The 21,945-nt window shown below is 27.2% G+C and overlaps 4 protein-coding genes across 5 annotated transcripts in view; 2 read left to right on the forward strand and 2 right to left on the reverse strand.

Annotated features, from left to right (window-relative positions):
* LOC132948346 (matrix metalloproteinase-20-like) overlaps positions 1-4,103 on the forward strand; it is a 36,670-nt gene extending 32,567 nt beyond the window's left edge. The window contains exons 12-14 of one of the 2 annotated variants that reach the window (XM_061018776.1): positions 815-956; positions 2,344-2,465; positions 3,399-4,088. In XM_061018776.1, coding sequence (XP_060874759.1) covers positions 815-956; positions 2,344-2,465; positions 3,399-3,514 — 380 coding nt within the window. In that variant the 3' untranslated portion in view covers positions 3,515-4,088. Of the gene's footprint in view, positions 1-814; positions 957-2,343; positions 2,466-3,398 lie in introns of both variants that reach the window. The other variant, XM_061018775.1, reaches the window with a different exon arrangement.
* A 983-nt stretch (positions 4,104-5,086) lies between these two features.
* LOC132948348 (essential MCU regulator, mitochondrial) lies at positions 5,087-6,067 on the reverse strand. The gene has a single exon (XM_061018778.1). It carries the CDS (start codon positions 5,887-5,889, stop codon positions 5,638-5,640), a length of 252 nt encoding a protein of 83 aa, XP_060874761.1. The 5' UTR covers positions 5,890-6,067; the 3' UTR covers positions 5,087-5,637.
* A 254-nt stretch (positions 6,068-6,321) lies between these two features.
* On the forward strand, positions 6,322-15,739 carry LOC132948764 (clustered mitochondria protein homolog). Its single transcript, XM_061019407.1, has 23 exons — positions 6,322-6,613; positions 7,862-8,220; positions 8,286-8,447; positions 8,749-8,890; positions 8,958-9,088; positions 9,723-9,859; positions 9,919-10,148; positions 10,252-10,388; positions 10,460-10,654; positions 10,730-10,942; positions 11,025-11,199; positions 11,265-11,370; positions 11,494-11,599; positions 11,659-11,818; positions 11,878-12,086; positions 12,487-12,693; positions 12,748-13,055; positions 13,148-13,277; positions 13,335-13,607; positions 13,667-13,792; positions 13,893-14,108; positions 14,172-14,380; positions 15,479-15,739. The coding sequence occupies exons 1-23, from the start codon at positions 6,556-6,558 to the stop codon at positions 15,576-15,578; spliced, it is 4,089 nt and encodes a 1,362-aa protein (XP_060875390.1). The 5' UTR covers positions 6,322-6,555; the 3' UTR covers positions 15,579-15,739.
* Positions 15,740-18,458: 2,719 nt separating this feature from the next.
* Positions 18,459-21,918, reverse strand: LOC132948173 (uncharacterized). The gene is made up of 4 exons (XM_061018529.1): positions 21,232-21,918; positions 20,080-20,296; positions 19,530-20,003; positions 18,459-18,906 (listed from the first exon to the last, which is right to left on the reverse strand). The coding sequence occupies exons 1-4, from the start codon at positions 21,376-21,378 to the stop codon at positions 18,806-18,808; spliced, it is 939 nt and encodes a 312-aa protein (XP_060874512.1). The 5' UTR covers positions 21,379-21,918; the 3' UTR covers positions 18,459-18,805.
* Between the last annotated feature and the right edge of the window lie 27 nt (positions 21,919-21,945).

Below are 21,945 nucleotides of genomic sequence, written 5' to 3' on the forward strand. Positions count from 1 at the left end.
TATTAAACAAAATACTCGACAGTAAATCGTCTTGTCTTAACCATGATTTCACTGTAACAGGGCCAGTTCTTGTGTTTTTCACAATCCCACTTAAACCCTCACCAAAGTCTCCATGACACTGATGTATAGGTGAGATTCACCAGGTATTCTAGGAAATCAAATTCTTTCAGTATATTCAACACTGAACGGACTTTTATTATGGTCTATGGATACTATATTATATATTTATATTGTATGCTTTTCTAATGTCCATGAAAAGTGTACGAATTTACTTATAAGACAAAATTTTTTGATACAATTATCTTATTAAAACATTTATTCTATCTAAAACATAGTTAAAAAACTACAAAAACCTTTTATATGCAACATATTTTAGTCAGCATTTAATATACCTTCAGTAAGGATATACGTATCAAAATGTTCATAGTTGAAAACCAAACACATACAATTAGGTTCCTAGTTGCATTGCATTTAGATAAATAGTTTATAGTGTTATATATATAGTTTACGTAGAGTTGATGTTATAACTTTTAATGCAAGATACGGATTACCCGATTACGGATACCTATATTCAATTAAAATAGTTATCTGGAGTAGCAAAGAAGCTACCTTTCTTCTTATTTTTTTTCAAGATTAAAATCTAAAATAACTTATAAAATATCATAGAACTTAATGTTCTATACTTCTACGAAAATATTTCGTAGGTAGGTGCCCATATTTGCCTTAGTATAAGTCTATTCTTGTTTAAAATTATATGGAAAAATTTGTATAATATGTTAATTATTATATTTTAATACCTTTTAAAATATTTCAGGTAATAGTTATTATGTATTCAATGGAAATCATTTGATAGAAAATAGTCCAAGACCTATTATGGATTATGGATTTCCACATTTTGTTGATAGAGTTGATGCAGTTATGATGTATGGAGTACCACCAATAACTTATCTTTTTAGGTAAATGATCAAGTATAAATATATGTTTAGTAAAAATTCATCCCAGAAAAATTTGATATTTCGTGGAGGCGTGGGGGATGCTAACAGACTGAAGACCTCCCTTCATTGCCCTAAGGCCACCCCAAGCTGTATTTCTATAAACAATTTTATACATTTAAAAACAAAAAATCAAAAAAAAAAATCATCGACATTTTCTGATAATTATGACTTAACCCCCTCCCCCCCAAACCATGTCCCTGGAGCCGCCCCTGTGTAATACCATTATAAATTGTAAACTAAAAAAATTGAAGCTTTTGTTTCAAATATTTTAGCTAAGCCAATAAAAAACACTTTAAAGTTTGAAAACAATTTGAGTAACAATAATACATTTTTTAAACAACATCCTTCACATTATGACTTATATGACATCAATCTTAAGAGGACGCCTCACCCGCATATTATGTTGTCTCCGTCTTACATATTACAAGCGCGTAACATAGCAAATTGTACGCTCAGTAGAACACGTGTAGCTCCGTTAGTTTAAAAATTAGAGTGAATTGGCCTCTTATAAAATCTAAAGGTAAGATTATTATCTAGACAACCTTATGGGCTTTTTATTATATTTTTATTTTTTAAGCGTATGAGTATTTTAAGATGTACAAACAATTTACAATTTTTAAATACTCATAACTATTAACTCGCTTTAAAATTAAAATATAATAAAAAGCCCATGAGGTTGTCTAGATAATAATCTTAACTTGACATTTTATAAGAGGTCAATTCACTCATATTTTTAAACTAACGGATCTACACGTGTTCTGCCGAGCGTACAATTTGCTATGTTATGCACTTGTAAGACGGAGACAACATAATAGGTATGCGGCCATGCGACCTTGCGGGTGAGGCGTCCTCTTAAATTATTCTTCACATTATGAGGCATTAATCTTAAATTATTATTTTAATATTAATCTTCTTCTTTTCCTTCGCCTTCTCTCCCAACTATTTGGGATCGGCCACCCTGGTCCTCAATTTCCACTTACTACGATCCTTAGCATGCTCCTCACAAACACAACGTCATTCTTATATCGCATTCTATAACTTCAAACCATATTTTCCTCTTTTTCCATCCACACTCATGTTCTTCGTCACTGAAACTGCCTCAGTTTTTTCTTCTTAAAACATGTCCTAGCTATCTCAACCTATTCTCACGCATTTCGTCAACTATTGAAGCCACTCCTATACTACCTCTTATATACTCATTTCTTATTCTGTCCTCTCTCGTCACTCCACTCATCCACCTTAACATTCTCATCTCCGAAACACTCATTTTCCTTTCCATTGTCTTATCTATAGCCCAACATTCCGATCCGATTTTAATATTAATATTATATTAAATTTATTTTTTAAGTGGGGAATACTTTTGGGTGTATGATGATCAACATAAATTGTTACTACAAAGGCATAGATCAATTAAAGAACATTTCAGAGGTGTAAGAACTCCAATAGACGATGTTTTCACGTGGAAATCTGGTAAATATTTTAATATATTATTTATTTTTTTGTCCACTAGATTCTTGAACTATATATTATAGTCACTAAAGTTTTTTTAACTTTTAGTATTAATATTATTACCAATATAGGGTACCTATACCATAATTGCTTCTATAATATTGTAATAACTGTGATTAGTTGCGTTACCTCTTAATTATAATTGGCATTAACAATTTCGATACCGTGAAATATAATATGAATAAGCAGTGGAAGCACTGGAAACATTTATAAGGTGGGGAATCATATTTGTGACTGACCATAAGGACCAAACGACAATACAACCCTGTTTAAAATTTGGAAATAAATAAATTGTAATAAGAAAATTAGTCTTTAAATATTATGTAACTGACAACAATGTTCAAATGCTGAATATCAAACAAGTGGTTTCATTTATTATTTACTGCTGCTGCTGCTGCCGTTTTGCCAAAGTGAAGAGAATAACAGATGAAAGACTTAAATCTGATTTGATAATTCTTCTAAGTATTTTGCTAAAAAATTTCTTTGTAATTTTTTTTTTACCAAAACTTAATTCATAAACTTTTCCAACCATGCCGTAAGATTTCGAAAAATTGACCAATTATTTTTTATAATCATTTAAAATTTGAATCTGTGAAAATTCTACCTATTTTTCTGAATCAAACTTATGTGTTAAGTGAATACAATTACCATTTCCCAGTATATATTATATTATGTATATTACTCATATATTTTTCCAATACAAGTATAACTATTTATATATGAAGACATTGGTTGTTAAATCATAAATAGTATCATAATGGTCACAGAAAATTATCTTATTTCCTACATCATCATATATAATATGTATTATGTATCCTATTGTTTTTCTTTTAAAACAATACAATTTTGAAATGAATATAAGTAGAATATAACATAATAGAAATGATTTTTTAGGAGATACATATTTCTTTAATGGAAATCAGTTTTGGAAGTTTGATCATAATCACAATAAAACGGAAGATGGATATCCAAAAAATGCTGCAGAATTTTTACTTGGATGTAATTCTTAATGTATAGTTTTATTATTAACATTATAAATTTGTAAATTATTAATAAGCAAATATAAATAAATTGTATAGATTTACTTAAAGGACAAGTGTTTAAAAAATAAGATAACTACCAATGTATATACTTTAATTTAATAATTATTTACAATATATATTTATATTATGAGGTAGGTACATGCACATATTATACGTAAATAATTAAACTAGCTAGTAATATATTATATTATATTATTATGTATATTGGTTGGAACTTTGTATAGGCCATGTAAAATTTGATCCAGCCTAGTAATATATGACTGAAAATATTTGAATACCCCAAACTCTGAACAATGAATATAAAGATTATGCCGTCAACTTTTTTATGGCCGGTTAAAATCCTAAAACTTGGTTTGCTAATACCTTGCCTATCCAGCGCTGGCACTAACATTTATTGTGATATGTAATTAAAATTACCAAAAAATGCTTTAAAATTTTAAGAGTAAAAACATTATATTTATGAAAACAAACATTGGTATTATAATAATTAAAAATGCTGAAATTTCTATATGGCTGTTTTATAAAATATAAAGAAATATGCAGTCAAACTTTGTATTCAATTTCACCATTCTCAAAAGAAATTATTAACTAACCAAGAATATTCTTTGACCACCACAGAAAAACAGAAATAATTGCAAGACATTTTGAACACCAATTATGTACATAAATGTACGGAGTGTATCTTATGTCATTCGGGTTTTTTAACAATTATGGATCAATGAAATAGAATTTCGCTAAAACTTAAAAAGACGTGTTTCTTTATTCTTAACAGGCAATTTTTTTATAACAATTTCAAAATGTTTAAACACGCAGGTGTACCAATAGCAAAATGAACTTTATTTTTCAAATGGTAACGACTATATTTTTTAATGGATTCTGGTAGCTTTTTTTTTCTGAAAATGTTGATAGTCAAATCATCAACTTTGGTTCGTTAGTTTATTAACTATGGTCCTCTAAAGTTTAGTAAAATATGCATTAATGGTTTTATTAGAAATAATTGGTATAGGTTTAATTTGCAAGAGCTAAATAATTTTTTCTTATTATTTAAATATGCCACTGCACACCACCTATTTTCATTCCATTCTCTATTCTGTCGATTGATCTCTTCTCTTTTTTTCATTATTTATTTCCATAACCTCTCATATTGCATTTAAGTTACATATCCTCATAACATGACCAAACCATTTCAAACTTCTCTCTCTCATTTTGTGTCACACCTATATACACTATTGTCTATTCCTAATGGATTGATTTTTCCACACCTCATTTTCGCTATTCTAACTATCAATTCTGTTTTACTATCTATTACTACATCATTAATGTACCATTTTCATTTATAAGCTCGCTTTGTTACTAAAAGACAGTTACAACTTACAAGTCTTCATTTAATCGGAAAAATATAATAACTTATATCATCGCTTCAGAACAACTTATCCAACATAGTATTTGGAATAAGAATAAAATATGAACTATGTTCAAGGATATTAAAATGTAACTACACTGTTCAATGTTCATTAGTGTTTGAATAATCAAATGCAACTGTATATTGATAGAAGCATGTATTTTATATTGTTATCATATAATAAAATTGAGAATGTAAGATATTACAAAAGATTTATATAACCATATAACTAAAAATCTAAACTCTAAAGATATTTAATATTGAAATAAGAAAATGTATACAAATTATTAAAGTACCTAATTCTGATTTGTGATAGAATATAGATTATAATTTATATAAACTGATTAAGAATTATCTTAAATATAATTTTTCTTTCTTCAATTTTCATTAAGTAATGATAGTATACTTAGGCATAGGCACACTAAAATAATAAAACACAAACATTTTTTACATACAATTAATAATACAAATATTTAAATGACTAGATTTATAGTAAAAAAGTTGTAGCTTATACCTCACTAAATTATATTATATTGTATACCTTCAATGAAAACTACAAATAATTTATTGGGGGTAGTTGTTAACACAATCAAATAGTTTAATAACATTAATGCAGAAGAGCAAGGTAAAAATGTGAATAACAATCATCTGGAGAAAAAATCCAAAGTGTAAATAATATCAAATATTATTAATCGTCATCGTCGTCGTCATCTGATGGAACGAACAATTCATTTTCCTCTAGAAAATTAGCCATGTATTTACTTATGGTGGCTCCAATTAATAACCCTGGCACAACTGTAAAAATTATACCCACTAGCCCAAATGGAATTTTTTGTGGTTCAGGCAATAATGCTCCAGTAGATGATGTGGTGGCTGTACGTACATAATATGGTCGCATAATTCTTGTCATTTTCAAGAAACTTGAAATCTTGGTTTTCATTTTTGTTTATCGTGTAACAATAGATACAATTAATAGGTATATTAATTTAATGAAATTTTTAGAATAATACCAGATTGGTACTTCAAAAGTTTATACTGACAAATTATCAAATAAATAATAATATGGTGAAAAAATGAAATGTATGAACTGATCTTTATTCTTTGACCGTGATATAACTCATTATCAGCTAGAGGTCCATATTCCGTAGTCTATGATAATATTAAATGGTAATCATATGGGAAATTTGAATATATATGATAAAACCAATAGATAATAAAGATAAAGTTTATAAATATATACATACTAGTATATAGGTTTTGATAAGGATGACTAAACATCGGGGATAAAAAATACTTTCTGTGTATTTGCCTACACTGATCCGGTTAAAAGTTACCATTTCTCCTGACCACTTCTACAAATTAATTTGTCTTCATTTTCTTGATTCTTCTTGTAAAATATCATCACGATGTTTTTAATTTTTATAGTCACGTTTTAAAAAACATTTATATTTTGAACCAAAATTATTAAAATTTTTCATTTGTTTTATTTTATGTTATTGTCTATTATATTGTGTTCTTACATTTGTTATAAACTTATATAGCTGGGTAAAATTTCCCGGCCGTGTAATTTTTTTTAATTTATAGAGAAGATCAGAAGCCATTTGCAATGACACTAGAAGTCAAGGAGGGAAACTTGACTAATTCAAGCAATCAGCAATTGAATGGTATGTATAATAATAAGTAGGCATTACACTAATACTAAAATCTATATTACAAAAGTCTATAATAATATAATATCAATTAATTGATAGTTTTATATCTATGATTTATTCTTAGCTTATAATGTTAGCTAATGTTGTATAATATGATTAGGTACTATTTAAATTAAAAAAACATATTTTAGGTCGAACTGTAAGTAAGTACATTTGTGCATTATCAATTAAAAATAATGTGTTAATTAAATTTAAATGCTGTAATCATGCACCTATATATATATATTGATGATATATTATAGGTACCTATTTGTATTTCATTAAATTATTATTATTTAATACTGTTAGTGTTGTTTATAAGTTATAATGTTTTTAATTTTTAAATTTATAAATCTTTGCAAATCCCCCTTTTAATAACCATCAATTAATGTTATTGCAATGAATAGTAGGTAGGTACTAGCTAAATATTTTAAAATTTTTTTATTACCTCAGAACAGTTGTGTATTGGGCGTACGCCGTATACTCACTTCTCTATTTTTTTTTCTTTTAGTATATACTCTAAATGGATTATGATATGTAGATGTATGGTGTAAACCTATTAGAATTTTTAGTGGTAAAAATTAAATATACTATAATTTTTTATATTTTTAAATTCTCAAATTGTATTTAACAGATATTAGATATGATAATCAAAAATAATTTTGTTAATCAAAGATATTTTATCTTTCAAAATATTAAGTGCCATCAAATTGTCACTTCTTTCCTTTCGTGTTTTCGCGATTTTTGTTTACAAAAGACCTACTTTAAAAGCATTAAGTACTTGTATCTGATTGTGATAATAAGGGCTGTAAGAAAATAATTATTTTAATTCGAAAGAGACATTTTTTTTTAACTTCATGATAAGGTTTTTACTGTTGTTACCTATACCTGTGTGAAAAAAGTGATACCATAAAAGTGTATATTTTTAGCAATTCACCACTCCCTTGGAATATTTATTTAAACAAAATTTAAATATACATTTATCTAGGTCTAAGTTTCATAATAGTATAGTTATAAAGTAATAACTGGGTTATATTAATGACAATTTATTGGTTTTTCATTTACATTTTTTTAGCTATAAATACTAGTATCACATAGTACAGTCTTGCACGGTATCTAAAATATGAAAATTGTGCGTATGTAACACAATATTAAACTTCAAGTATATCAATTTAATTATGACTATGACTTATTAAATAATTGGTATATATTATATTTCAGGAAATATGGAAATGGTTTGTGATGACCATAAAACACCAACTGTAGATCATGTTATTAATGGAATGAGTAGTCAAGAAGTTAATTCTGAAAGTACTACAGCTGTTGATCATGTAGATGTTGTCAACAATAATGATTCCCATAAAATTGGGAAAAAGCAATCAAAGAAAAATACCAAAAAAGAAAAAGATGTAGATAAAATTATTACGAATGCAAACATTAATGATATTTCTCATAGTGATGATAGTTCTGAGGAAAATACAGATAATGATAAAAAACAAGGTACTGAGATAATCTTCATTCAAGATCTTGGATTTAATGTTAAAATAGTTTGTCCTGGAACTGAAGCTTTTGAAATTCAAGTAGGTTAAATAAAATACAAATTATTTAATTTTTACGTGTTTGTCATATGTATGATCTAATGTAGGTATCTAGCATGGAATTGGTTCAAGAGATTCACCAATTATTGATGGACCGAGAGGACACATGTCACCGTACTTGTTTTTCGTTACAGTTAAACGGAGTAACATTGGATAATTTTTCAGAATTGAAAACTATAGATGGACTTAAAGAAGGATCTATTATTAAGGTATGTTTCAGTGTTAGATAGTTTCCAATCCTGTATATCTTAGTTTGTGGGTACAGTAGTGTGAACACAACTTTATAATTAAAAATATTTGGACGTTAAACACTTGTGTTCAATGTTAGGAACATTATATCATAATAATGCTAAAATTGGTTACAATATAATAATGGATCATTCTAAACTATCTTCAATCCAGTCTTAATTAATTATTTGCCAAACATCTATTATTAACTAAAGGAACTTAAAATATTTTTTAATGTACCAAAAAAATTTGATTATTTTAATTTTTCTATAATATTTGTAGGTTGTTGAAGAACCATACACAATGCGTGAAGCTAGAATTCATGTCCGTCATGTTAGAGACATATTAAAATCATTAGAAATGGCAGATGCTTACAATGGTGTTGATTGTAATTCATTATCATTTTTAAATGTTGTTACTCAAGGTGATAAGTTTAATATGAATTTCATTTGCATAAATGATAGTTATAAAAACTGTGTTTTTGAAAATAGAAAAGAAAAAAACTCGGTCTGAAAGTGTTGACTGTACTCCTCCAGACTATATAATGCCAAACAATAAAGATCGACCTTTACTTCCTCTGCATCCAACATCAAAAGACTTAAAAGGACCTTTGTGTATCAAGGTAACAATTATATTTCATATCTTAACCACAATATTTATGCTGTTCTTGAAGAAATATTTGTATTTTTGTTTATTGAAAAATTATTTTCATTTTAGATTCTATTTGAAGCAAAAAAATGTTGAAGGGTTTCAATATAATTTCAAACCTCTCTCCTCTCTAGCACTTCCTGATACCCACCACACCGTCTTAAATTAAATTAGCTCAGGGACCTCAACATTTAACAAAAATTAATAAAACAGTTTTTAAAAAAAACTGTCTAAAATTATTAAATAGGGGTTTCCTTTTATCATGCCGTCCAGTCCACCTGTATACTTGTACTTATTGCATAAATTGTATTACAGATTGTATATATTCTTGCTTGCTCTATAGGTTAGGTTACGTTTTCAATATTTGTTTTTTACTCAATAGTTTTGATTATTAAGAATATTTTTTATTTTCTTTGTAATTTCCCTATTATTTTTTAATTTAAAGTGTAAAATGTTAGTTGAAATTTAAGTGCTGCTTTATTCAAGCTTTTCTCAGAATTATTAATGCTTCCTTTCAACATTAGTATTATTTTCAAATAGAACACAAAATAACATCAATACTACCAATATATATATATATATATATATAATATAATTTATGATCTTAGGTGCTTACTACTTCTGCGTGGAATCCACCCCCTGGTTTTCGAAAAATGCACGGAGATTTGATGTATATGTATGTTATTACATTAGAGGATAAACATTTTCACATTACTGCTTGTACTAAAGGATTTTTCATTAACCAGTAATTATATATTGTATTTATCTATTTTTATTTTTTATTATAATTTTTATTATGATTAGGTCTACAAACGAAGAATTTAATCCTAAACCCGCCGCTCCAAATCATTTATGTCACTCTTTAATTGAATTGCTTAGTCAAGTAAGTCCAGCTTTCAAACGGAACTTCGCAGCATTGCAAAAAAAGAGAACTGCTCGTCATCCCTTTGAACGTGTTGCAACACCTTATCAAGTATATAGTTGGGCTTCTCCATTACTTGAACATACTTTAGATGCCATCAGAGCTGAAGACAGTTAGTATTATTTTAGATTTATTTAGAAATGTCATCTTTAAACAAAATTAAATAATTATGTGCATGCAAAAAAACAGAAATTTTATTATTTTGTGTATTTTAGCATTTTCATCAAAACTTGGATATGAAGAACATATCCCAGGTCAAACCCGAGATTGGAATGAAGAATTACAAACAACTAGAGAACTTCCCCGTAAAAATCTTCCAGAACGTTTATTAAGAGAAAGAGCCATTTTCAAAGTTTGTATAAACAACATTTAAGTACTTTAAAATGTAAGTGAAATGTTGAATTAAATACATGCATTTTACAGGTGCATGGTGATTTTGTAGCTGCTGCTACCCGAGGTGCTATGGCAGTAATTGATGGTAATGTAATGGCTATTAATCCTGGTGAAGAAGCAAAAATGCAAATGTTTATATGGAATAATATTTTTTTCTCTCTGGGTTTTGATGTTAGAGATCATTATAAAGAATTAGGAGGAGATGCTGCTGCTTTTGTCGCTCCTGTATGTATTTAATTATTATCTTTTTATTTTAATTTAAATTAAATTTTCTAATTTTTAATGGGCGTACTATTTTAGCGAAATGATTTGCAAGGAGTGCGAGTATATAGTGCAGTAGACCTGCCTGGATTATACACATTGGGGACTGTAGTTGTTGATTATAGAGGGTACAGAGTCACAGCACAATCTATCATTCCCGGTATTTTGGAAAGAGAACAAGAACAATCTGTTGTGTATGGATCTGTGGACTTTGGTAAAACTGTGACTACCAATCCAAAATATATTGAATTGGTATGTGATAATTCCTTTTAATGAATATACCTCTAAGGAATATATAATATATATTAAAGTCTCTACAATACACTTATTATAGCTTAGTCAAGCAGCTCAGCAGTTAAAAATAATGCCTCATAAAGTTATCAGTGAAAAAAGTGAAGAAATTGAATTATGTTCCTCTGTAGAGTGTAAAGGTATTATTGGCAATGATAGTCGTTATTATATCTTGGATCTACTTCGAACTTTTCCTCCAGATGTTAATTTCCTGTTACGTAAGTTTTATTTAAACATGATTTGAATTAAATTAATTTAATAATAATTTAATTCCTGGCCATAGTTGATGAAGATATACTTAGCAAAGAAGTAAAATCTTTGGGATTTCCTATTCAACATAGACATAAATTATGTTGTCTCAGACAGGAGTTAATTGATTCATTTATTGAGTAAGAATTTTAATACTTTAAGCAACATTATATTCTATTTTAGATCCATCTAATTAAATAATTATAATTATATATTATATATATTATAATTACTATTATATTATAATTATATTTTTTTTATAGAACACGTTATATGATGTTTATTAAATATGCAGCATTCCATTTACAGCATTTAAACTTATGGAAAAACCAAAAAAATGTAGATAGCATTACTGACAACAATGCACTGGTATGTTGGATTTGCACTTAAATTGATTTACTGTATGTATTACTTAATTTATTTATTAGATTAAAGAAAAAAAAATCCAAAACATTGATGAAAATAATAAAAATGGATTAGCTGATGTTAAAATAAATGATAATAAAGAGAATGAAAATTCATCAGAAGAATCATTAGAAACTAAAAAAAAAATTGTGGAAACAATTACTGAAAGCGCTGTAAAAGATAGTAAGTTATTATTTTTAATTTAAATTCTTAGTTCCTTTATTGTGTATTGTTTATTATAGGTGATGATAATAGCACAAAAGAAGTTGTTAAAAAAGCTGCTCAAAAAGTCGGCTCACTGAAAGAAACAGAATTTGATATAAGATTCAACCCAGATGTGTTTTCGCCAGGTGTAAAGCATTTTAACTCTGAATCAGATCAATTTAAATTAGAAAAACAATTAGTTGTAGATGCAGCTGAATATCTACTGTTATCACAAATTCCATTGTTTGTATGTTTGTATGATTTATTTATTTTGATACTAATTATTAAAGGTCTTTTATCTTAATGTAAATATTTCTATCATATTTGAAGTATTTTTTTTAAACAAATATAATTTATATAATTAGAATAGTTGGATTAAAAACATAATTTGTGTATAGAAAATGTACTGAAAAATTATATTCTATGTAAGTAATGAAACCCTTTCAAATGTCTAGTTTAAATATTATGATTAAATATTGGTTACATTTTAACAATGTCTAAAATTTATTTTTGAGGACCTTTTCTATTTAGTATTAAATATCTTTTATATTTAAATATTGTATTTAGAACTGTATCTGTAAATAAAAGTCAAAAACCAACTGTACTGATGTAATATACTGAAAAAAGTATAAAATATATTCTTATAGATTAGAGACTGCATGGATCATTCTTCTGCTCCAATGGATGGACAAATATTATCTGAAAATTTACATACAAGAGGTATCAATATTCGCTATTTGGGGAAAATAGCTGAAAAACTTTCAAAAATCAAACAACTTGAATATTTGTACAGTATAACTGTTGCGGAATTAATTACTAGAGCAGCAAAACATATATTCAATACATACATACAAGTAATATAAATTATTTATACATTATTTTATATACTTACTATATTTTATTTTTAGTCAGCAGAATTGATGAGTCTAGCAAATGCAGTTAGTCATTTTTTGAACTGTTTTTTGTCATCCTGTTCAACGCCACATCCTCAGAATACATTAGACGATGTTAAACCAATCAAAAAACGCAACAAACGTAAAGGTCGATTAAACAGATTACTAACAGTAGATAATAAAGATTGGGCTAATCTTACTCGGCATGCTCTATGGTCTCAAATTCGAGCAGAAGTAAAATCATATTATGCTTGGGAATTGGTTTCTGAAACTATTGAATCTATTTGTGAACATTATGGTACTCAAAAAATATCATTATTGAGGTATATATTATTCACATAAAGTTTTTTATAGGATTTTATATTTGTCTTTGTTATTTATGACTTGATAAGAATATTTGCTTTTCTTTTAATAGATCATTTTGTTTAAAAACTGGAATTCAGATACTGTTGAGGGAATATTCATTTGATTCTAAGAATCGGTTTACATTCTTTGAAGAAGATATTGTGAATATGTTTCCCGTTGTTAAACACATCAACCCTAGGGTAAAATAAAATGGGTTTGTTCCATTTGCTTTTTATAATTGATGTTGATTATTACAGGCAACAGATGCATTTAATTTTTATACTACTGGCCAAACAAAAATCCAACAAGGGCTTTTGAAAGAAGGATACGATTTAATCATGGAAGCTTTGACTCTATTAAATAATGTATATGGTGCAATGCATCCTGAAATCGCTCAATGTTTACGAATGCTTGCTAGGTTAAGTTATATAATGGGTGATTATGGTGAAGCCATGGCATATCAACAGAAAGCTGTGTTTATGTCAGAACGAGTTAACGGAATTGATCATCCTTATACCATAACAGAATATGTAATATTAAAAAAAAAAATTTTTTTAGATATTATAAATGTTGTTTTATTTAATTTCAGATTCATTTAGCTTTGTATTGTTATGCAAATAATCAAATAACTACCGCTTTAAAGTTATTGTATCGAGCTCGTTATTTAGCTGTTTTGATTTGTGGAGAAAACCACCCTGAAATCGCTCTATTAGATGTATGTATATCTGAGATTATTTTAACTCAAATTATTTATTTATATTCTATATAATGTGTATATTATTTATTCTCTATTTTTTTTATACATATATTTATAGAGTAATATTAGTCTAATATTACATGCAGTTCAAGAATATGATCTTTCGTTGAGATTTTTAGAGAAAGCGTTAGCTTTAAATATTAAATTTTATGGTCCTAAATCATTAAAAGTAGCAGTGAGTTATCATCTAGTTGCCCGCACTCAGAGTTGTATGGGAGATTTTCGTTCAGCATTGAGCAATGAAAGAGAAACTTATGCAATTTATAAACAACAGGTACTAATATATCAATGAATTAATATAAACAAGTAATTTAAATTAATAAATTTTATTTTAAAGTTTGGTGAAAAACATGAAAAAACACAGGAATCGTCAGATTGCTTGAAACACTTAACACATCAGGCAGTAGTATTACAAAAAAAAATGAATGAAATCTATACAGGCAAAACTGGTGCTACATTACCTCCTATACAAATTCACCCACCATCTATGGGCAGTGTATTAGATATGCTCAATGTCATCAATGGCATTCTGTATGTACAAATTAGGTACGTTGGTAATATTTAAACTTAAATACATATTAAATACGTACATTTCATTCATATTTATTAATAAATTAGTAAATTTGGTCCTAACCTTAAACCAATAAAAACTTTTTTATGTGATTCTTATGTTTCTTTTTTATTTGTTTTTTTATTTAACTAGTGTAAATTGGGATTAATAATTAGTTAGGGGGGCCATTCGTCCCAGATTATATATAATTTTTTTAACTTTTTGAATTATGTATGGACATTTAAAATGTTTGATATCCAATTGTTTAGGTATTTCTATAAATGTTGATAACTTGTTTTTAAGTCAAAAATGTGTATATTAGATGGAGTAAACTTTTTTCATATAGGAACTATAAATTAAAAAATAGCGTAGCCTCAATAATTTGTCGTGAGTGTAGTACAAGTTTAGAAGTTTTGCTCTAACTCAACGAATATCTTAAAACATTTTTTTTTTTTTTAAATTATTATTTTTCTATACACAATGAGATTTTTAAAATAATTAGAACTAATTTAAGGTATATGCATTAAGTTTTTTTTCAAAAATATTAATAAAATTTAGTTTTAAATGGAAATACAAGGTTTGTAATCCCCATAAATTGTCCTTATAATAACTCAGATATATTGAAAATATGTAGGAACATTATATTACGGGAGACGAAGTGGCCGAGCGGACTAAGGCGTCGGTTGCGACGCGCACCGTCGCCAGTTCGAAACCCGGCCACAGGCGGTACTTCTCTTCGGGCAATCACATTATCTGGGGAGAGACCGCCATCTTCCACACGGGCATGGCAGACACCTATGGGTGCCCACTAAAAAATTCTACCAAACTAAAAAACACACGTGTTTAAACCTACAGTACCCTCCCCCACAGTTAAAAACCACCCAATGGCCTAAGTTGCTACGGGTAAATTAATAAAAAAAAATAATATATTATCTGTAGAGACTTGAAAATTGCTAGCATTACCTATATTATTAACAATAAATAATCATTTCATTGTATTATGATTGGTTTTCCTAATAATTATACAGCACTTTATTTAATTTTTATAAGTTAAATAATATTTTTTTATTTAAATTTATATTAATTTTTTTTAGTCAACAAGACTTAGAAAATTTCAAAGCAGAGGTTGAAAAACGTTCGGAAACATTAGACTTGGTAAACCCATCAACAGAGCAACAAGAATGCACCAGTTGAGTATTTCCGAAACATGTAGTAAGTTTGTCTAATGCTTTCAGTGGTTTATCGATTGCTGTAAGACAACTTAAGTAGTCATTTTGATGCTCATTTTTATTTTGTATTGTTTATTTAGTTAATAAGTTCTTCTGTTTTGTTACTGGATATATAATACATCATTATACATTCTTAATTTATATATTTATATATATACACACACTGTAGTGCCATTTATCTAGTCTCTTGTTAGTTCATATTATTTAGTTATTATAATCATGAAAAGTTTTAATAATATGTTTGTGCAAATATGTAATTAACTATTACTAATTTTGTATTCATACATAAATATACATATAGAACTAAGAACATGAGCTACTGGAATAAAATAAAATAAACTACTTATTTTATGATTTTTATTACCTAATTAATGTAATAAAAGTTGAATGTTTTAACTACTTTATAATATTAGTTGATGTACCCGAAAGGTATTAATAACACCAGAGCTCATGAAGTTTAAATTCCTATTTCCTAGTAGCAGTTAAGTATAAAATGTAATATCATATTTGTGTTCTTTAAACCATCACGTACAAAAATATTAGACTAAAGAAATAAAATAGCAATAATTTGTATTTAATCGTTTCTTATGTTAAAATCTAAATAGCAAAAAACAAATTTAATCTGTATCATTTTGTTATATTTATATATATAATATGTGTGTATATATATTATTTGTTCTGTTGTTATTATTATTATTACTATATCATATGTGTTTAGAATTTTGAAATCACCAAAAAACTTTTAGACTGCGATAATATTAGACTGGTAACAAGACAGTAGATTTATTTTAGAGAGTTTGTTGATTTTTTATACAAACAATTATTGTAGTTGAAAATTATACAAATAAAGTTTTTTACAAAACAAATGTTTATTTTTCGTTTTATTTATGCGTGAAACTTATCTCTAGAAAGCCACACTATTGAGAAAATTATATTAATAAATTTAGGACACATTCTTCCAAAAGTGTGAAAGGATACCATATTATATTGTACATAGCTACTTATTTTTTAGCGTTAAGGACTACTGTAGCAGTCTTCTACTCCTAATCATGACAATTTCTTTTTTCTATTATACCATGGTAGGTCTAGTCATAGGGTTGCTCAGCCCGTTGTGACAAAATGGGCGTAACCAATAAGACATTAAAAATATTATTTTAAGTATACTTTCCTCCGCTGGTCTAAGGTGCGTGATATTTAGATTTTCTTAATTTTATCTATAGGTAAGTTATAAAAAATGTGATCAATTGCCAGCCTTATTTTGTTTTGATATGAAACTTTTTAATTTAATTTAATTCTTGGCTTCAGCAATCAGCTAATACTAAAGCCACACAGTGGCAGTGCCAGATATTTTTTATTGGGGGAGGGATAATTAATTAATAAAATGTCTATTTTATTTACTTAGGTATATATTTTTAACATAATGGAATCCAAAGTAGGTATAAGGTATAACCTAAAGTACTTTTAATGTTTTATATTAACTTGTAATATGGTTACACGATTTATGACATACAAATGTTATATGCACATTCATATTTTATGTTCATTGCAATTAAACAAATACAAAGAGGGCTTTTTAAGTATCTAAATAGCAACATATTGGTATTACCTATTAAAATAAAAATCAATAAATGCAATTTATTATGTTAGCATTATTTATTTTATTTTATTATTATGATTATATCTAAATATCAACATACCATTAGTTATTAGTATTTAATAAAATGCATTTTCAGATTAGATTAAAATGTTCAACATTAAATTATAGTGAGGTGGAAAGAGGGGCAAAATCAAAGGTTGGGGGGCACCCAACTTGCCCACCCTGGCCCAGTGTAGTGCTGCCCCTGACGCCATAATATAACATTTGGCAGTTGGGTGGGTGATTAATAATTATTTCTTATGACTAATTATATTTTAGTAGAACATAAATTTAAAAAAAATATGTTGCGCTATTAGTCATTTTATAATAAATAACCATTAATTACCCAACATAAAAAAAATTGATTTTATTAAAAACCAGTTTTTTTTCTGATTATTTTTAAAAGTACTGGACAATTTTGTATCTTGACCCACAGAATACTAACTACCTATGGATTATATTTGGGATAAGTAACCACCATGTCTAATAGAAGTTTCTACTATATAGTGTCAAACAAATTATAATTCGGGGCACGAGGTGGCCGAGCGGTCTAACGCGACGGATTCGGCACAGCGGGCGGCATTTTTCTCTGTGCAAGTCACGGTGTCCGGAGAACAAGTGCCGCCATCCCCCCACCCGGGGCACGGCAGAAACCTACGGGTGCCCCATTAGAAATTCTGCCAAAACACAACACACACGTGTACCAACATACCCAATATGAAAACCTACAGTGCCCTCCCCCACACACAATGGCCTATGTTGCCGCGGGTTACTCAATAAAAAAAAAAAAAAAAAATTATAATTCGACATCATATAAAAAGAAAAGAAATAATTGGAAATATAGTGACTGATCAAATATTGGTGATGTCTTTTACGGGATAACATGGGATGATTTTAATCTAGTTTTTATATTTTCAACCAAGTACATCCATATTTTAGATATGTGGGTTCTCGGAAATAGATTATTTTGAGGATACTCACTACCGTAACTCAAGGTATTTCAATTCACGTCCTTGCCGAAACGATATTTTATCGAATTCTAAGTAGCATACACTGATTATTCACGATTGTTAGTTTTCACTTTGCCAAGATATTTTAAAGGACGAATTGATATCACTTATAGGCTTATACCTAAAGATAAGTTATGGGTGTCTAAATTGTAGCTATTTTTTAAAGTTATTTTAACCATATGAATGATAAAAAATTACAGTTGAGAAAAAGAATTTTATTTTGTTAGTTTTAAAAATTACCTAATAATAGAAATATTTTGTGTGTCAATAACAGTATTTAATAAAAAATAATACAATTCACAGTCGCATAAAACTACTAGTTTATGTGTATTAGAAAAAAAAAACATTTTACTGAGCAGTATACATTGCATTTATATCTAATCAAATATATAATTATATATAATTCATACTACTAATAATTAAATGATCATACTGTACAAATAATATTAATAAAAATTACAATCTAAGTAACAAAAAAATAAAAATGAAAAACCTTCCAATATACTAAAATATTAGTTATATAAAAATAAAAGTAAAATATGTTATTTATTTCAATTTTGTTTTTTGTTTTTTAGCATTGAGCATCATTACTTGAAAAGCATTGAGCTTCCTTTGTTCATGAGGTATTATTACACTGCAGTCAGCATCTAAATAAATATTTTAAAAAAATGTAGTCAAATGTTAATTTATTTTTTATTTTTATATTAAACTAACATAACAATAAAAAAATCTAGAGGGTTTATTATCTAATTATATTATTAATTGTGTGTTTGTTCTATGTGATATATGTTACTATGTGTTAAAGTTAATTTCGGAACAAGAAGTAATAAATTTGTTATGATAAAATTATCTTTCTTTAAGTGAAATAGCTTGATATTTTTGATATTTAATATTTATAAATTATTACAATTGTTTTTCTGTGTAGAAACAGATACTAATAAATTAATATGTTAAATACTCTTTTAATTCGTCTATACTCTAAAAAAAAACTTTGATATTTGTTTTTAATTATTATTCAGGATAACACACAAATTGCATTAATATTAACTTAGTTCACATTTATATAATATCATGGATGACGATAGATATATGTATACATAATTAACAGTTAATGTTTTCATAAAATATGTTTAGGGAGTTTTTGTTTTTAATATTTTTGATTAGATATATCATATTTTAACATGAATGTAGTTATAAATTGATATTCATAAATAAGTTTGGTTAATTATTATACTGTCCAATTATAAATTAAATATTATAACCAATATACCTGATGTGGTACTCCTATTTAGCACATCACTTGCCATTAATTTTGGTTTCTTTGGAAGATGGTGATCAGCTATAGTTTCAGAAGTATGCTTTTGAAGATCCATATTACTTTTTTGTGATAGACTATTTAAAGTCATAGATTCTATACTTTTATTAACCATGGCATCTTTTTTACGTTTATTTTGTTGGACAAGATTCTGGATACAATAATTCACTTCTGATTTAACTGATGATTTTGGAACTATGTTTTCAATGCCTAAAACTCTATTCTTGTTACAGGTAAGTTGTTGTTGCATACAATTATTACTTAAAGTATGACTATCTAAAATATTTTGCTCATACTCTTTAATGTAATAATTAATTTTATCTATAACTTTGTTGCTTTTAAATTTGATAAGATCATCAGGAACTAAAATTGTCAATTTAATAAAAAGGCGCTCCAAACTGACCATCAAATTTTTGACAAAATCAATATCTAAAATGAATATAATATAAATATTATTTACAATAAATAACTAATATAAAAATATTTTTTTTTCAAATAAACATACTTAGAATTTTATAATTTTTGAATAAACTATCCCAAATTTTTACTAAGTCATTCAAAAGTTTTATCTTTGATGCTTCTGTGGAAAGGTTTTTATAAAATATAGTATGAAACTCTGGAGAAGATAATCCACAGCCGATGTAATCTGTTACTAAATAAAATAGAAGTATTCTTTCCATAGACGATTCATTAGGATTAGACCATTTATCCAATTCATATTTCTGTAAAAATAGAAAGTTAAATATGAATATAGTTATTTAATAACCCAAGTTTTATATAAATAAAGTATGGGATCGCCCAATTGAAATAAGTATAACAACTTGGAGTAATGTTGTTTTTGTGCAAATAAGTACCAATATTATTCTGCTTACTAAGAAAATATCACACTTAGATGTGTTGTAAGGTTTAATATAATACTGTATAATAATAAGTATATATACCTATCATCAAATATTAAGGAATGATTATTACCTATGGAATTTTGAATACTTTTATTGACAAATATTAAAATGCTCATTCCTTGATTTTAATAATTAAACATGTATCAATAAAAGCCTATACAATTCCCTAGATAATTTTCTTAACTAGATATTAGATACTTTTAAATTTGATAATAGGTCAATTTACTCTAATATAAAAGATAATAATATATGGAGGTGTGGTGTCTTCTTAATTAATTAAATTATTGTCGTATTAACAAATAATATAATACTTATTATATACAAAGTACAAGTATAATGTAACCAATTATTTGAATAGCTGAATTCTATAATATAATAACATTAATTTATAGCTAATACATCAATTGTCTAGTACTTTCGAATTTAATTAGAAGTATGTATGTTAATATAATGTTGTAGTGTACTAGTGTCGATGTCCGTATGCATGTCTTATGTGACACATAAATTAACTATGCAAACGGGCATAAGAAAATTAAATTTATTCTTACAAATGAGTTTAACCACAGAAAATAATGTCGACCTACATAAATAAATTGTTTAATTTATTAATGATTATGATGGTGCAATTAAGCATGGCACAAGTAATTTAATTTAATTTAAGATACCTGCTCTAAGTAAATAGTTGGAGGGTGTGAATGTACGAAATAGACTTCATCAGCGTTCCAATTACATAATGGTTTAATTAAAATACTTACCATCAATTTGAGGCAATCTGTTGAGGTTAGTTGGGCGAGAGAACTACATACTGGTATTTGAATTTCACCCACACTTTTCAAAGCTAATACTTCGGCAAAACTATATATAGTATCGAAATGTGTTATTAACTCAGATTCGTTAAGCATTTTAAGAACTGTATCAAAATAGTAAATACAACCACGTGAAAAGCAAACGACGTTTGCGTAACAGCTCAATAACCAAATCACGACCGTTTATATTTACTAATTTATATTTTATGTAGGCAGTTTAAATGTAAAATATTTATAAGACGTACGAAAACGTAATCTCTCATTCGTTACAGAAATGTTTAACGTAAATACATTTAAGAAGAAAAAAATTTGTATTAAGGAATAAGGAAAGTGGTCAGAGCGCTGAGCGATACACGAAACAAAAATAACACTACCTATACCGTCTATACCTATATAGTAAATAATATTCAATATTTCAGTATTACATGTTATGCTATTGTGATTTAAGAATTGAGGAGAAACAAAAATGTTAAAAAAGGCGCCAACAACTGATATCATATGTTCGTATCACGATGTAGATAATAGTATTATCCAACATAACGATAACGAGTACAGTCGTCGACACAGAATACTGATATAGATAATATATTCTGTGGTCGTCGATTAGAGGGTGGTCAGCCTGTCAAACGCAATCGGGTCACAGGTGACGTTGCACGTTTCACA

This window comes from Metopolophium dirhodum, chromosome 7 (genome assembly GCF_019925205.1).
Source record: "Metopolophium dirhodum isolate CAU chromosome 7, ASM1992520v1, whole genome shotgun sequence".
Lineage (NCBI taxonomy): Eukaryota > Metazoa > Arthropoda > Insecta > Hemiptera > Aphididae > Metopolophium > Metopolophium dirhodum.